Source organism: Typopeltis vanoorti, chromosome 13, assembly GCF_054136105.1.
Source record: "Typopeltis vanoorti isolate ZY-2024b chromosome 13, IOZ_Tvanoo_1.0, whole genome shotgun sequence".
Taxonomy (NCBI): Eukaryota; Metazoa; Arthropoda; class Arachnida; order Uropygi; family Thelyphonidae; genus Typopeltis; species Typopeltis vanoorti.
Window position 1 is genome coordinate 109,025,583 of NC_143561.1, and position 18,536 is coordinate 109,044,118.

The following is an 18,536-nucleotide window of genomic DNA, read 5'->3' on the forward strand; positions in this document are numbered from 1 at the left end:
CTCCAACTCCTCCATCAGGGTAAATCACTTCCACCTATACCTAGAACATGGCACTGCATGCTTCCTGCACCATTCTTCAGAAATACATCAGAAAGATTCAGAACAACATGGATTTCAAAAAGGCTTCTGGTTCTGATGGTATTCCCCAGTTGTGTTCAAGAGATGTACTCCTCAGCAATTCTTCACCATCTCACACTTGTATTCTATACTTAGCTGATTATCTACCTATTTCAGGAACAAGATCTGCTGAGATAGGGATAATGGTTGGAATTGAAGCTGAATGCAACTAGGGCTGCAAAGCCAGAATATCATGTATGATAACTGATAGTCTCCAGTCAGCTTGTCTGTTTTTTGGGAGGACAACAAAACTTAAATTCCCAACAGAATAAACTATTTCTGTATGATTGGATATTCCTGGATACAAATCCAGTCTTTTCAAAAGGTATTATGTCGTGTCATCCTTATGGGCATTATGGATGTGATGTATCTGCTTAGAAGTTAAGGTGCTCTGGTATAGAAAGGTATTTTCTCATTCTTAACATTAGAAGCACTGCTATAATTAAAACTGTTGTCATCCTGAGACTTCTACATACCCAAGTATGAAATGAAACAGCCACAAGTGACTAAGGTGAGTTTCATAAGAAATAAAAAAAAAAAAAAAAATGAAAGCACAACCACAACAACTGATTTATGCTTAGCAATAATCATCCAGAGCCCAACAGAATCTACAATAGGAAGTTCTCATTAACAAAGAATCGTGAAAAAATAGCAGGGTAAGCAATCATAGAATTTCAATGTTACCTTGCCCATACAAATAATCCACTGTTTATACTTCAGTTTGAAGACATTTGTATGTCTTCAGACCTGCAGTACAACTTGCTAAGAACATACCATGGAGTTGTATGTTCTTAACAAGCAGTTGCTAAAGAACTCTAACAAACTGCAGCTTTTACTCAACTTTAAAACCAAATAACAAACAATACACTTTAAAGATGTGCCAAGACAAATTTCTGCACAGATTGGTAGTGACAGACATTCCATGAAATTAGCAAAGCACCCACAATATTCATGTATGGGAAATTAAAAACTGCCAGTGTCATCTAACATAACTGACATTACACAAATCTAAACTGCACTGTTTCACAAGAATCTGCAGTTCATATTCTTTAAAGAATCCACTCCATAATGATAACTAATTTCCTGAATATGTTAATCAATGATTTCATATGCAGTCCGACAGTTCTTTTCCCATTTTCTTCTTAACAGCCGAAGCAACTAAGGTTGTGAGATCAGAGTTGTGAAGTTTTGTGTGTGTGTTTTTCCCCACTGGCCTGGGTGAGCTATGCAAGACCACTGCTCAGAGGTCTGAAGAGGCTTAAAAAATTACATTTGGCCTCTACAGCAGAATTTTCAGATTATCTAACCTTAACCCATCCACAGTACTAATACTAATGTATTATAGGCTAACAGGGTTTCATGGTCAGATTCATATACATATAAAAAAAATCTTTCCGCTTCGTGAGCCCTGTTAACCGTGCAAGCACTTACACCTTCATAAGATATTTGGCAAACTACAATGCATGATCACTGAAAGCAGTGTCTAAAACAGGATTTCTCAAACCTTTCCTACGACGGAACACTTCACAAATCCTGAAATTTTAACAGAACACCTTGGTTAGAGTCGAGTATCATTGGTCTCATATTCAATGTAAAGCTAAGCGCACACTATTGCCGCAGCAGGCTGTATCGCCTCGCAAAAATGCGACAGTGCACACTGCAGCCATGCCGGGCCGCAGCACATCACATTGACCTTGCTTGTGACCGCACATTTCCTAGAATAGATACCTGCATACTTTACTCATGTTCGGAAGTGTCGACAATTGCGAGCAGCTGTCAGCCAGTGTGCGCTTGCCTTAATAGCACAATCTACACAAAAGTGAGGAGTGAGATGTTTTCAAACATCTTTGAACTTGTCGCAGCATTTAAAACCATTCCAGGCTCACATTAATTTTGATAATTTTTCACAGAACACCTGTGTTCTGCGGAACATAGTTTGGGAACACTGGTCTAAGATATGCCAATAAAAGTTTAAATGAAATATAATATTAAGATTTAGTTTGTGACTTGTATAACTTGCATTAGAAGTTTATTGCTCTGATTTGTTATATAAAACTTAAAATATCATGTAGTTTATTTAGTAACGTATGTATTCCATTTAAAAATAAAATGACCTAGCTGACTGAGTTATCAGTTCTTGCTATTCAATGAACAGCTATGGATTCAAATCCTACTATAGGCATGGATATAATGATTGCCTTTCTCATCTCATCTTCCTTATACCCTCTTTTACCTTGTGGTGTCGAGGGTTCATTGATCATTGGACCTCACTCCGTTTACAGGATAAGGTGGTCAGCCTTATGCCCCGGTGTATCCTATGGCCTGTAGTGTTGAGTTCTCAAGGCCAGTTTGCCTGCTTTGCGGGATGAAAATCCCCAGAATAAACTGGGGAAAAAACCCTGCTGTCCACGCCCAAGACTGGCTAACTTGGCTATGGCTGAGGAAGATCCTTCAGCTCCTCACGTCACCGACGGGAATCGAACCTAGGACACTCCTTCCCCAGGCATATGGTTGCGAAGCGCATAGCCACTAGGCTAACCGCGCAGATGATTGCCTTTAGGCAGAAGAATTTCCTTCACCCATACCAAGACTGCTTATTTGTTACTGGAGGTCTGAAATGGCTTTAAAAAGTTTCACATTTGCTCTCTATAGCAGGGTTTCAATACCTAACCACAGATCACCTGTATTAATGTACCATCACAGTTGATAATCTTTTATGATTGAGATTCAAATATTTTAAAAAAGATTGTTGTTTGATATTTTAAAAATGTATGCATTTAAAATGCCTGGTTTTTTTTTTAAATGCATTTAAAATGCCTGGCAGTTTGTTTTTTTTAAAAAAAACTTTCTTGAATAATATCCTCTACATATTCATTTCACTTAAATATACTCATAACCTATGATGAAAGACAAAATATTTACTTACATCAGAAATTGGGATAGGTGCTTTCAGTGGTTTAAATCTCTTACTGTCTAGTTTATATAGGAATTTATCAGTTACTAGAAGTACTCTCTCAGAACATTTATTATGCCTGTTCACCTAGAAATAAAGTTTATTATGAATAACAAACACTATTAATTAATTGTCTGTCTTCTCACTCCTCTAACTCATCTGTTAGAGCAGTGGTTCTCAACCTTTCAGACCATGGCCTGGTAAATATTTCTTTTTTTTTTTTTTTTTAAATAAGACGAGGGCCCAGTCCCAACAAATTTTTAAAAAATTGGAAAGGCATTTACGAGTCAAGTTCATACATTAAACTAGCATAAGTATTAATAATTAATTATGGTGAAAGTTTATTTTTCACTAGGTTAGAATATAATAAATTTAGTTTAATCCTTTATCCCAATGAGAGCAAACAAAGTTTGCACCTGAAAATATCTTCAGGACTGAATATAGTGTTGTACTATCTTACCTTGGTAAGTAGTACAACACCAGGCAACTCATAGCAAAGGTGGAGCAAGCTACCAACACTCCTATCCCAACTGAAGAGACCTCAATAAAGGTCGAAACTAGTCTGGGTAGTGGCCAATCCCTTAATGCATAACAGTATACACATGCACAAGGAGATATGTTCTGCATTATGGGAGATACTGGGATAGGAGTGTTGGTAGCTTGCTCCACCTTTGCTACAAGTTGCCTGATGTTGTACTACTTACCAAGGGGTAAGATAGTACAACACTATATTCAGTCCTGAAGATATTTTCAGATGCAAACTTTGTTTGCTCTCACTGGGATAAAGGATTAAACTAAATTTATTATATTCTAACCTAGTGAAAATAAACTTTCAACATCTTTCTCTAAATCTAGAGTAATTTAATAAAAAAAAATGTGGCAAACCTTTTGGCAACTCCTATAGGTAAAGATGACCTTGCTATTGCTTCTGCCTGGTATCTCCAACTTTGGGCCTGGCTCCCACTGAAAAGACCTCGATAAAGGTCGAAACTAGTCTGGGTAGTGGCCAATCCCTTAATGCATAACAGTATACATATCCACAAGGAGAGATGTGTTTTGCATTATGGAAGATACTGGGATAGGAGTGTTGGTAGCTTGCTCCACCTTTGCTACAAGTTGTCTGGTGTTGTACTACTTACCAAGGTAAGATAGTACAAACACTATATTCAGTTCTGAAGATATTTTCAGGCGCAAACTTTGTTTGCTTTCACTTGGATAAAGGATTAAACTAAATTTATTAAATTAATTTTGGCATATCATAAAGAGTATTAGTACACTTATGTATACAGTGTAGCATGTTGACAAATATAAAATTACATTTAAATTAGTTATCAATCACTGGACTAATGAAATCTTGTAGCATATTGTAATTTCCTCAGGCGAACATCATTAAATTAATTTGTGCTGATTTTCATTGACATATCCCATTCTGATCACCAAAAATTTAATATTATTATAAGTACTTACAGGTGAATGCAGACTTTTTCTCCGGTGTGCTGGTAATTTTCCCCTCCTTTGGGTACATCCGAGATCGTTCTGTAGGCTTGAGGCGGATGAATCACTATTTGTTGCATCACAAACACCTTCAATAAGAGATTTCTTAACACCAAAATTAAACAAAGTCCCTTGTCTCTTATTCATATTAAAATTTAAATCTGTAGGCCTATTACTTTTAAAAGATCATGGCACTCTGGTTTCAAAACAAGCACTTACACACTAGATTTGAGAACTGGATACAGACTACCTTGATCTTCAATTTCAGTGGAAAAATTTTCTTTATACTTACTTGCTGATTGGTCACTAATTTGCAACACAGATGTTATTTTGTTCAGTTCTGAGAACAGAGGATAAAGCTGCCCATTGTTGTAATCGGCTTGCGGGCAATTTTTATGACCGGTCATAAACATCAGTATTTACTTTCCCGAATGTTGAAAGATTTCGATGTGTGAAAATTAATGATAATTCATGAATACGTCCATGTTTAAAAATACGCGGCTTGGTCACTGATATTTGCTACACAGATGTTATTTAGATGTTCTGGGTCTGAGCTTTGAGGCATTCACAAATATTATTCTCCTCAGAATATTTCCACTATAAAATATTTATTCATGAAAACAAATATTTTCACGAACAAATAAAATGCTTAGAAAACTAAAGTGACAAATTCCAAGAGAACTTCGAGGCCTGGTATAATTGATGCCGGTACCAGGTCACAGTCCAGAGATTGAGAAACACTGTGTTAGAGGAGTGAAAGAAGTTTTTTTTTTTTTTTTTTTTTTAACTGAGAAATAATTTCTTAGTAATGATACCCTTTCATGCTATTTACATCATATCAATATAAGTGATACAACGTTAATCTGTATAGACTGGGAAAAATAGCATCTGCAAACTTTGTCTTGGGATGCACCTATCTGAAATATATGGATTGCCCAATAAAATAAAGACAAAATAACAGATGGAAAGCAATATTCTAAGCAGTCAAGCAAGATTAATGAAAATAAAAAAAACTGAAGTACAAAAGAGTGAACTTGATAACACACACTCTTTGGTTTTGCTACATCAATGATTTTTTTGCTGTTTGGCCTCATTCTGAAAATGAACGTTCCTACATCGATTCAATAGCCTTCACACAGGCATTCAATTCACTACAGAAAAAGGAAATGCTGGTAGTTTACCATTATTGGACATTTTACTTGCATAGCTACTGGTACTTTGTCAACTACTACTTATTGGAAACCTACCTTTACTGGCAGATACATTCAAAGTCTGCTCATTACATTCCTCAAAAAAAATTGGTTTCATCACGTCTTTATTTAATAGAACAAATAATGTGTGCTGCTCTCCCTCAAGTGTCACAGCTTTTCAAATAAAGTTGTGACACTCTTTCACATCGGCCTAACCTGAATCAGAATGATTTCTCTCCCCCCCCTCCATCCTCCCAAAAAAAATTTTGAGAGATTTTCATCGTATATAAATATCAAACTCTATGAAAACTTTAATGGAATTAAATGATTACAACCCCCATCAAATCCAACAGATAATTGATTCCTATATGTTCTAACAACTAAGGATTTTTCAACAGACTGTAGTGTTCCAATTCCTTATATTTCTGGTATCTCTGAACCTACTACTAGAAATTTTAAGAAGTTTCATCCTATGCCCATATATTTCCATATCAACAAAATTTCTCATCTGTTACCATCTACAAAAGACAAACTCATATCAAATTTTTAAGCTAGTGTTTATCAGATACCTTGTAAATGTAATTTGACATACTTTGGACAGACATTATGTGAAAAAAGAATTAACGAACATCATTACTACATTGAAGATATGAAACCTCAGAAATCTTGTCTGGCACAGCATAGTATTGATATTTCCTGTGCTTCCTCCCACAGTATCCTATGGGATGAAGCTACTCACCTTCTCCATAGAAACAGTTTTAAATATGAACATCTTTTCAAATAAAGTTGTGACACTCTTTCACATCAGCCTAACCTGAATCAGAATGATTTCTCTCTCTTCCCCCCCCCCCATCCTCCCAAAAAAATTTTGAGAGATTTTCATCGTATATATCAAAAATAGTTTTACTATTTATTTTAATATTAATTTCCAGCTTGCGGCAAATTATTATATGGCATCTCAATAGAGTCTGGAGACTCATTGTGGGAGAGCTGAACTAACTATTATATACACAAAACTTATGGCTCTCAAACTCATTCACTGTCAGGGAACTTAATTCCGGCAATCCATTCCACTCATTCACTACTCTCCATGCAAAAAATCTAGTCCACACACCCTTACTAACTACTCTTACACAACTTCCATGGATAACCCTTAGTTCTCTAATTATTTGTCATATATTGAAAATTTCCTTTGCATCAATTTTATAAAACTCTTATAATATCCTAAAAGTTTCTATCGTGTCCCCTCTTTTCTGCCTATTAACCAAATTGTAACCCACACACCTTCAACTGATCCTCATAAGGGGCATTCCACAGATTCAGTCATTTGTCTCTGAATCCTCTACCATCTCCTGATATTCAAGAAATCCAGATGACTAAATCTATGCACAGTAGTCAAGATATGGCCCAATCATAGGTTCCCTGTTCATAATTAGGGATAATAAAGTTATTATCCCTGTTCATAAACAGGGATAATAACTTTCCAATCTTTACTTGTTGGCATGTTTTTCAACATCCAAGTAATCCTTTGAGATCTTTGACTGACTTTTGCAATATACCCTTTGAACTTGTCACCAATATACCCAAGTCCTTATCAATTTCCTGCATTTATAATATAACCAAGTGGAAAAAGCTTTCAATTGCTTATACTATATACAAGAAGCCAGTCGTGAAGCTACTTCACATGCAAACATTGTTTACACTTATAAAAAAGATTAAACCAAGAATATAATTTCTTGGCATCTTTAATTTATAATATAAAGAAGTGAAAAAATCTTTCAACATCTATTGCTAATCCAAAGTATTTTAATAATAAGGTGTGACACCTTTTCACTACTTGTATATAGGAAATATGACTTTTACATTGGCTCAACCTAGGCATGTCTTCTGGATCTGACTCCCAGTAGTGAAACTCAATATCTGGTTTCCACTGATGACATGTTCACCTCTGGGTTTGCTTAGTTCTTGGCCCAGTGGCAGGTTTTTGCTTGTCTGTCATTGAGTGGAGTTGAGTTTCTTGTCCTGGAGTGATGAGTTTAGAAGTGATCCTTTAGGGTTACTCAGTAAGATTAAAAGCGATCTTGTATATAACTCAGTTTTTGCAGAAGTATCCCAGAACTTTAATATACCTCAATAAAGGTCAATAAAGAAGGGCCACTGAGTAGTGGCCCTTCCCATAATGCATAATTTATACACATCCAAAAGGGAATGCTTTGCATTATAGGATACTAAGGCATTTGATACGAGGCCAATAGTCTCTATATACAAGTAGTGCGTGAAGGTACTTCACATGCAAACATTGATTTGCTTGGTTTAATCCTTTTATCCAAAGATTAAACCAAGAATACAATTCCTTGGCATCTTTAATTTAAAGTATCTTTAATGATTCGATTTAAAGATATCCATTCTAGGTATGCAGTCTGCTATCCCTTCCTTCAAACACCCGTTTACTATCTCTTATTTACTGCACATCCAAACCTTGCAGTTTCTTATGTCATGGCACTGCTCCAAGCAATCTCTTCAGTTTGTTGCAAATGCCAGCTCTGTAATTTCATATATATTCCTTCTTAACTGAAAATTCTATACATTTGCAATGATGGTTACAAATCCTTTAACTTACTTACTAGATCTAGCCCTTTCAAGCTCCTGGTATGTTCCATCACATGCTACCTCAGGTAATTATTCTTTAGTAAAGGCATAAATTTCATTTCTTACTGCCTGTGTGTCCTTTCTTCCTTCCATTATGTTCCAATAAGATGAATCTTCCCCAATCATTGAACTTATTTGCCAGTTCCTACCATCCACATTATCCTTCACATCCTATGGCCTACAGCAGCAACAACTGCATATTTTGTCCTGTTAGCTTCTTTCAACACCAAATGACCTCAAATGCTGCACTTCTGCTGAACTACTCTTTTTTTGGCCAGCTCATCTACTGTCATCATCAATACTCCTTTCCTATCATTTTCTGTCCTCCCTGAAAATACTATACCCCTAACTATATCATTTTCCTCAGCTATGTCTCATTGATGCCAATAACTTACAGCCAAGAAGAACTAACAAATGCCAAAAATTCCTCCGCTTGTTCTGCTTCTGGCATTAGTCCTATAAAGAAGAGGTAGTGCCCTTGGTCCACAGCTATCTGATGTTTTACATTATAACTATCCCACTCTTATTTGTTATCTGCAGTACTATGTTTAGATTCCTTACTCACATGCTCACCTGGTTTCCCCTTAATAGCTCCAGTTTCCCTGATTTTGCACCTCCAAGTTCACTCCAAACATAAAAATTGATTCAAGTACAAACCATCTGGGTTATGTGAGGAAGTGATGTAGTTTGTGGATATGTGAAGTGAGTTTGATGTACTAAAGGACAATTATCCTCTATTATACTAGGATGACAGACTCGCTAACTTTACCCTTCATTCTTTTCTTTTGCTACTTTCAGCAAGTCTCATTTCATCTCTCAAAGCATTCCTCTTAGGATGGAATCACCATATATTACAAACAATCTTTCAGTACATAATTAACTGGAGAATTTGCCAACATACTAATTATTCAACTATAAAAATGGAAAAGGAGACTTCTAAGGTGGTTTTAAAAATAATTAATTAAATTAGAATTTTCTGAAGTAATAATCTTCAATAATTTGCTTTCCTCAATACAGTCTAAGTGCTAGATTAATACATTAAGAAAAATAAGAACTTGCTTAAGGCACCACAGTTTTTTCCCTGTAACTATCATGCTCGTAACACTCAAATATTTCAATACCAGACTCGAGTTTAATCAAATGTTTTGTGGTCATCCTAATCTGCCATGTTCAACTTTAATCTGAACTGTTAAAAAAAATGTTTTCTTTGGTATGGCGAGTGAGTGAAGTTTAAAGTTTGAAATATCTGACAGACCCTACAGTTCAATATATTTGCCTGCCTTACCAAGATCGTCTGTATGAATTTCAGTGTTTCTCTAATCATTATAAATATATATAATCTATATTCTTTTGTGGCTTTTTAAATTTTTGCTTCTGCATTTTCAGACCCCAAGATGAAATGTGTTCAATTAAGTAGTGCACGAAAGAGAAAACTGGCAAAAAGTGTTCAGATTTAATAGCCAGGACTGGAAAGGTGACTAATTTTTTTCACACAAGTTACACAACATGATCTTCCAAATAAAAACCAGTCTCCATAATCAGAATCTACTTGTATTGTATCTGACTATGGCAAGATTAAAGATGAACAAAGCTCTAGATTTATAACTATCATTTTGTCCACTTCAAGGTCAGAATATCATGATGTTGAGATGTCACAGGGGCTGGTTCATGTGGCATAAGCCTCACTGCTGATCTCACTTTGCCTGTAAATTCTTTTGATATCTCTACTGCTAATGCTGATACAAGTTGCTCTATAAGACAGTCTAAAGTTGCACCACCTACTGGGCCATGTAACCCAGCCTTGGTGCTAGAAGCCTACCAACAAACACTGATTTCTGCCTACATTTTCTTTTATTTTTCGTCTATATATAAAATGCACATAAAATATATAAGCCATTAAAAAGTAAGCTTTTTTGGGGCTCAGATATCAATAATCTACATATAGTTATGTTTAGATACGCTATACAATAGTAAGGATATCAGCACATTGTTAAACTAAAAATTTAGCTTACCTTTTTTACGAAACTAGAAAATGCTACTTCACGAAAGCTGTCTTTTGATTTTAATGATTCTACTGATGACACAAAGGATCTTACACTTTCATTTTCTCCTATCTGCTGAATAACAACAAATAACAGTTAACTAGAACATAATCTCATTCAAAATCAACAGCAGAAACTTAAAATTATTCTAAACTTACTGAAGCCAAATAATTTCCTTCCCACTTTCGTTTAAATCCCCATTCTTGTCTACGCCCAGTAAGAGCATCAGCAGCAATTACTTTCATATGAAGCTGTGGCCAATCTTCACGTGGAATCTTTTTCAAGATCATACAAGCACGCCATCTGCAAAGAAGAGCAAAAGAGAATTAAAAATTATAAAATGAACAGTAGCTGTAACAATTAAATGCAATACTAAGAATTTTTTTACTATAAAGACCATTTTACTATAACTGTGATTGTTTTGAATTATGTTAAGTACCATATTAAACAAAGATCACAATGAATAAATCTGAATGCTCTTTTTACATTGAATTTAATTCCTCAATTTAATGCTCACCTTACAGCAACATCAGCACAATGTGTCAGAGACTTGCACATCCAAGTCATGCAGCAACAATTCAACTCAACACTTCCAGTGTATGAGGGAGTACCCTGAATAACAAGAATCTGAACTTGGCATATGTGCATTTTCCAGTTATGGATGGCGCTGCTAAGCATCATGAGTGTGCAGTTTTCTTGTGAACAGTCTGGCAAGTGGTGTCATCCTGCATGAACTGGTTTGTTGTTCTGGCTGCTTTTTTATTTAGTGCTTACAAGCAAGTTTGTCGATTTTGTGATGGCTGACCACAAAGAACAGAGAGTGTGCATGAAATTTTTTCTTTTGGATAAAACTGCAGCTGAAACTATTGTTATGCTCTGGCAAGCCTTTTAAGGACGACACTTTAGATAAACGCAGGTATACAAGTGGTTTTCCAGTTTAAAAATGGGGACATGTCAGTTGAAGACTAACCATGATCTGGCTGACCTTTGATAAGAAATGGTGAAAACATCGAAAAGGTTTACCAGGCAATCAAGATTGTCAAAAGACCATTGAACAAATTTCTGAAGAGAAGAATTTGTCATGGAGTTCGAGCCAGTGAATTTTAACAAAACAGAGCAAATGAAACTTGTGTCCGCTAAATTTGTGCCTCATTTTCTCACAGAGCATTAAATCATGTGAATGTTTGCCACGATTTGAGGGAGCAAGTTCTTAATGACCAGAACTTTCTTTCATGAAACGGCAGCGATTCGTTGATTCCAGTAGAACAGTTTCCAGCAGTGGAAAAAATGTTGGGGCAAGTGCACTGACTCACATGAAGAGTACTTTAAAGGAAACCAGAATATGTATTATAAACTTTAATAAGATTTAAAAAAAAAAAATAATAATAATAATAAAGCTGGTTATTTTTGGGTATCCCCCCCCCCCATATTATTGAGCTGCAGAAGCAGCATGACCTGTTCAGTGGCAAGTATAATGTTCCAGAAAAATGGCAAAGGGAAAATCTATAATGTACAAAAAAAGACTATCTACCTATCATGCCTTGTGACTCATAAGACAGATCCACAATCTCCTGTCTTCTCTCCCACACTCCAACCAGCTCTTTTTTTTTTCCTGTCATTCTTAGCTGTGTTTGTTTTGGCCTTCCTATTTTCTACTTTCCTTCTAGGAATCTCTCTTCTGCCCATTATCAGCACAGCTTTTTATTTCACTAGCTATACTTTTTTTTGCTTTGTTCATATAATTCACCATTTATTATACATTGTAGTCAAAATATTTAATTTATGCAAGCATTGTCTGCAAATTTATTTGGCTTTCTTCATTTTTCCACATGGCTTTCCAATTTCTCCTGCCTCATTTGTGCATCATGAATGGTTCAAGTTATTTCATAAATATAACAAATCCAGAAGTCCTAGGTGCATATTTTGCCAAATATATGTGTGGAGTCAACACCATATATAAATATACCATAAAGAATCAAAGCATGTCACATTAGTCTTAGCTGACTGAATGATAAGACTGAAGCCTTACAAATGAGGTCAGTTTCTTCAGAAGCTGATCAAAGTAAAATCACCTTGATAAATAATGAAGGTTGAGCCTAAACGCCTCTCAAAACATTTACTATCTATTCACTCACCAGTCTAGCTTTCCTTCCACAAATCTTTCAGCTTTCATGACAAATAGATCTCATACATACAGCACTGAACAAAATCTTGCATATTCAACTCATTCAAAAGGACATCTTGGCTGCCATTTTTCTACTATGCATTGTCACCATACCAACAGTATTTACTTTAATACAGATGTATTAGTTTTTCTTACATCTACATAAATCTCTCTCTCTCACACACACACACTGCAATAAACTTTAAGTTATTAACTGAAATTTGAAAAAACATTACTTAACTTTCAGCAGCATTCTGTACATGGCATCTTTTCTCAGCCTCAAACTCTAAAAATTGGGTTCACAAAATTTCTTCTAGAAGTTCTTCATAGATAATGTTTTCCCATGTTCCTGCCTATTTTCATAGTCTTTTTATTATTGATTTTCATACTAAATTCATTTCAGCAATTATTCAATTTAGTTGAAAAGGTCCGAAAACTGGATTTATTTGGATGCGTAATATCTATATAAAGTAAAGATGTGAAGTAAATATTTCAGATTTCAATATCAAGTTAATGCCACTTTCCTTCATAATGTGATCTATGTTGATGAATAACAGTGTATCTTCCTCTCACACCGAACTTTACAACAAACTATCTTTTTATGCATTTCTAAATTCATCTGTATAACATACCATTTCCATGATAATTGTTGTGTTCTTATCTTTTCCCCTCAGCACTTTATATCCTTTTCCAAAATCTATAGAATTTAAATACAGATTCTAGAAATCTGCAAAACCTAAGAAGAGGTACAGGTATATTTTTAAGATACATTTTTAAGAGGTATATTTCAACCTGCATTAATCAGATATGAACCATCTGCATATACTGTAACTGCCACATCCATGGAAAAGAACAGACATGAATACAAATAGATTTGTTACAGATAATTATCCAATTTTATCCTACAAAGTCTAGTTATGCATGTGCACATTTATGAAGACCTATAGTTATAGGTTAAAAAGTGAGAGAGAGGGGATTTGTGAATAAATAGTAAAGTGGATGAACCAACCCCCTCCTCTCTCTCACATACCACCGCCACCACACTGCATATGCACATGGAAAACAAAGTAAATGTTTTACCTAGGCAAGAAATATAGTAAAATACACTAAAAACCTATTTCAAAAGAACATAAGAAAAATTTTATTTAAAGAATTTTTGATGACCTTGCATCTTTTCCTTCTGTTCTTTAACCCCAAGAAAGAAGTCTTTAGTTTTTGGAATTTATTTCCAAGAAATGGCTAGCTGATTCTAAAAGATTAGAATCTTTTAGAATCTAATCTTAGAAACAAGGCATAGATTGTTTTTGGAAATCACCTGAGGTAAATGGAAACTACCCACTGCATGAACAGTAATGAAATTCTGCAGAAGTAAGTTCAAGTAACTGATTGCTTTGAGAATGGATATTTGAATTATCAATGTTTTATTAGATGTAAAAAATGCTCCCTACATTGATAGCTTGAGAGCTTGTGGATTGCAGAGGTTGGTTGATAGGTGGAGAAGAGGGGATATGATAGAAACATTTAAATTACTGAAAGGTTTTTATAGGATTGATGCAGGGGAAATGTTTCAGCTGTGTGATAGCGATGGAAGAACAAGAGGTCATTCATGGAAAAAGAAGAGTGTGGTTAAGAAGGGTGTCAGAACAAGGTTTTTTGCCAGGAGAGTGGTGAATGAGTGGAATTCATTGCTTGACTTAGTTGTGAGCTCTTCATCTGTAAACGAATTCAAGAAGAGAGATGACAGATATTATTTTGCTAGTTTGGGTCTCCCACGATGAGTCTACTGACTCCATGGAGATACCCGTAATAAAAAAAAATAAAAAAATAAAAATAAATTAAATTAAAAAAAAAAAAAGTTGTACGTGGTTCAATAAGTAATAAGACTAATTTTAATGTGGCGAAACCACTCATCACAATATTAATTTCTGTGGAATAAAGAAATGTTGCTGTCTGTATTAACAAAAGAGGTTGATAGACGGCGTATACGGGCTGATGTGCCAGAGTGTCACGTGACTAAACGCAAGCTTGTTTCGGCGTACCTATGAGGCGCGACCAGTCTTCGAAATGGAAGTGTCCTTGGAACAGTGTTATGTGATTAAATTTTGTGTGCATTTGCAAAAATCAGCATCAGACACTTTTAACATGATACACGAAGCTTTCCACGATGAAGCAATGTCGAGGGCAAGTGTTTTTCACTGGCATAAAAAACTTTTAAGGAAGGAAGGCAAAATGTGGAAGATCTTGGACGTGAGGGAAGACCTTCAACGTCCATCACAGAGACAATGATCAACACAGCAGCGATTATCATCAAGCACGTCAAAAGGAAGCGTCCATTGCTGAAGAATGGCTTTCTATTGCACCACGATAATGCAAGGCCACATATTGCTGGTTGTGTAGTGGACGTTTTGCAGAAGAACAACACAGATATCCTACCACACCCTCCATACAGTTCTGATCTCGCACTGTGCGATTTCTGGCTGTTTCCTCAGCTCAAGAAACCACTAAGAGGCCGCCATTTCGAAAGCAACAAAGCATGTGTAAAAGCTACGGAGGCAGTTTTGAAAGAACTCTCAAAAAAATGGACTTTCACATGTGTTTAAGAAGTGGACGCAACGTTGGGACAAATGCATCGCGTCTCACGGTAGTTACTTCGAAAAAGACCATGTAATGATGACGATTAAAGGTAATCTGTTTTCTGTATAAATATAGTCTCATTACTTATTGAACAGCCTACGTAGAAAATATTGCTCACAGCAGCTAAACATTCTACCATACAAAAGTTCAATTCTATATTCCTAAAAGATAAAGGAATAGGAATACTAACTACAATAGCTACTTTGTTTTCTTTGATTTTTTTTATACACAAGACATCAATGGTATAATCATAAAACAGAAATATCACCAGATATTCATATAAACTACACTTGGCATAGTGTAATCTTTTTTTGCATAAAATAGGACAACCTGTTCTGGTAGTGATGAATTTTACTAGCTTATTCTCACTCTAATGATATACATAAGGAGAATGTATTTAAGGCACTCAATGTGGATGATCTTGTGGCTTTGGATATTTGAGTATGATAACCAACTACACTTATTTACCGCTCTCAAAGCAAGAAGTTAGTCATCACATCTCTGTAACCACATACATAATTTCAAGGGTTATCTCCTGTCCTGTATTGAAAAATTTCTTTTGCATCTATCTTATAAAACCCACTTAGTAACTTATGTTTCTACCACCTATTGGCAAGGTCTCAGGAACATTCCTTATAATGATTGACTGAAAGATTGAGAGTTACAAAATTTTTAAAAAATTTTTCTTTCTTTGAAAGTTACAAAGAAAGAAAGCACATTTATGTGGAGTCGTTCAAAGAACAAGGTTAAGCTTGAAAAGATTCAGAGAAGTGTCTTCCAAATAGTGCAACATGGAAGTGAAGAAGGGACTGGTGTGAGTAAAGAGAAGAGATCATGATAAAGCAAGAGAAAAAAGAGGAGACTATCATATGGCGATTTTGTAATCAGAATAGTACAAAATGTTGGTTTTCCCTGAACCTTATTCAACATTTTAAGTTCTTTCTTTGGAAAAGATTCAATATTTGGAACAATGTTAATCTGTATTTTTTCAAAATTATTAACTAGAAATATGTTTTATCTGAAGCTAAAATTTCTGCACGTTTCTGCATGGTCAATGAAATGACCATGCTAAGAAGGTGAAATAATTGGTAAAGATTTCACTCAAACTGTTTAAAATGGCTTATATTAGACACAAAATTAAATTAGTATAATTTAATTTTACTAAATTAAAAAGTCCTCTAGATTTAGCCAAGTTATTTTACTATTTGTGAAAATTTGAACATTTATGCAATATATCAAAAATTAAATATATATAAATAATATTCTGCATAGCAGTTACCTGTTGTGCATTACTTTGAAATATGATACAACTGCATTAAGCATACAAGGAGCAGGTGGCCATAAAACATTTTTTCCATAATCTCTTGTGTGAGAAGCATTTCTGAAAAGGCCCAAAGTTCATGAATACAAAATAATTTCATATGTGTAACCTTTTATTTATTTAAATACAGTTTCAAATTCTTCAATTTATTAAAAAAAAATTCTGGAAATTTTATTTGAAATATCTTTAAAAATCACAACCTTCTAAGTGACCTAAAAAAAGGTGCAAGCATGGTATTAAAAGAGAATTAAAGCAAGGGTATTATGTTTATATTAATTCAATATGCTTTGTGCATGTGTGTAAATCATATCTATAAAAGATTGTAAACCTATTCTTATCCTGAAATTGCCCTACTCTAGAAGCCAAATGCAGGACTTTTTCAGGCCTCCAAATAAATAGGGTGGTGGTATCTTAAGTGATGAAATGAATATCCCACCTATAGATGTTCAAAAACATCCATATTAATAGCATGATTTAAACTCACAGCATAACAAAAGCCTGGAAGTACTATCCACTCTGTAAACCAGGATGGGCAGACAATCCTCCATTTATTGAATCTAGTCTCCCCCCCACACACACACTTTTTTTTCCTTTTTTTTTGAAATACACAGTAACACCTTTTATATATGAATTTTTGTTAATTTTAACATGAAAAAAGTTGTTCAATTTTAAATAAAGATTGGAAATCCATCTTATGAATAATGAAATTCACCAGAACATTTCTCTAATGGTGTGAAGTATATAACCCCCCAACTCTCCAATGCTTAAGTTTATATGATGAACATACTCTTTTTTGTTGTTGTTTCAGAAAATGACAAAAACAGAGGATTCTAAATTTGTCACTCTTAAAACAGACATAGGTCTGTGTGGTGGAAGTAAATATGCCAAGTAATTTTGGATAGAATGTCTGGTTTATGCCGGCAAGTGATTATGTACATCATCATCATCATCAAATTCCTGCCATGTACCCTCAAGGGGTGTACAGGATATGATAGTACTACATGAAAAAAATTACATCATTATTAATTTCCTATCTACAATTTTACTCCAAATCAGTCTGTTACTTGTCAAGACTCCAACATTATCAGATCTTATATTTCTATCATCTAAAGCACTTTGTACCGTATCAATCCACCTATATCTTGGTCTTCCTCTGGGTCGTTTTGCTGCCAACCTGGCAGAGAACACTTGTTTTGCTTAAGGGGTGCTTAAGGGTCAAAGCTGTATAACTGAGAGGAGACCTCCACATAGCCTTTAACGGAATGCGGAGAACCAACCAGGGCTTCTGACCTAATGTCCAATCCTCACCTTCTCGTGGTGCACCCTGTTGGGTATCTACTTGGATACTGAACGAACGAGGATGGGCTGGCAATTTGGGATTTAGCCGACCAAATTGTATTCTTATTGGTTAAACCAAAATAAAAAATAAAAAAATAAAAAATGACGATTATGTACATCATTTATGTTAATTCATCATTTATAAAGATTATGACCTATAAATGGGAAGAAGTCAATAATCATACTACTACTACTACACAGAGATATGAATCTAAATAGAATTGAAGCCAAAGCTGAGGCAGGGATGCCTGAGGTATAAGCAGGTTTCAGGAAAGGCAAGGATATCAGAGATCAGATCCTTTGCCTTAGATCAGAGTTTCTTGAGGCTAAGGCCAAGGACCAGTAAAATGCTGAAAACAATTCTATGGACCACTAAGTTACAGAGGCATAGCTGGGGGAGCAGGGTCAATCTGCCCCAGGCAGCACTTTTTTGGCGTTTAAGAAATCTTGCCTTACTGTCTATAAAACAGCAACTGAGTGATGAAATAGACTTCGACAATGTCATCAATGATTTTGCGAACAGAAAAGCAAGAAAAATAACATTTTAGAATGTTGGAATTAAAGTCTTACTTCAAAAATAAACATATAATTTATTTCTCTATACGTCATTTTGACTTTTCATAATTTTTTGAAA

General features: G+C 35.0%; 1 protein-coding gene across 1 annotated transcript in view; it reads right to left on the reverse strand.

The window, feature by feature from the left end:
* LOC150100463 (unconventional myosin-Id-like) overlaps positions 1-18,536 on the reverse strand; it is a 288,786-nt gene that overhangs the window by 14,299 nt on the left and 255,951 nt on the right. The window contains exons 17-20 of the mRNA XM_090403250.1: positions 16,523-16,624; positions 10,604-10,748; positions 10,416-10,517; positions 3,044-3,157 (exon numbers count right to left, since the gene is read on the reverse strand). Coding sequence (XP_090259376.1) covers positions 3,044-3,157; positions 10,416-10,517; positions 10,604-10,748; positions 16,523-16,624 — 463 coding nt within the window. The remainder of the gene's footprint in view (positions 1-3,043; positions 3,158-10,415; positions 10,518-10,603; positions 10,749-16,522; positions 16,625-18,536) is intronic.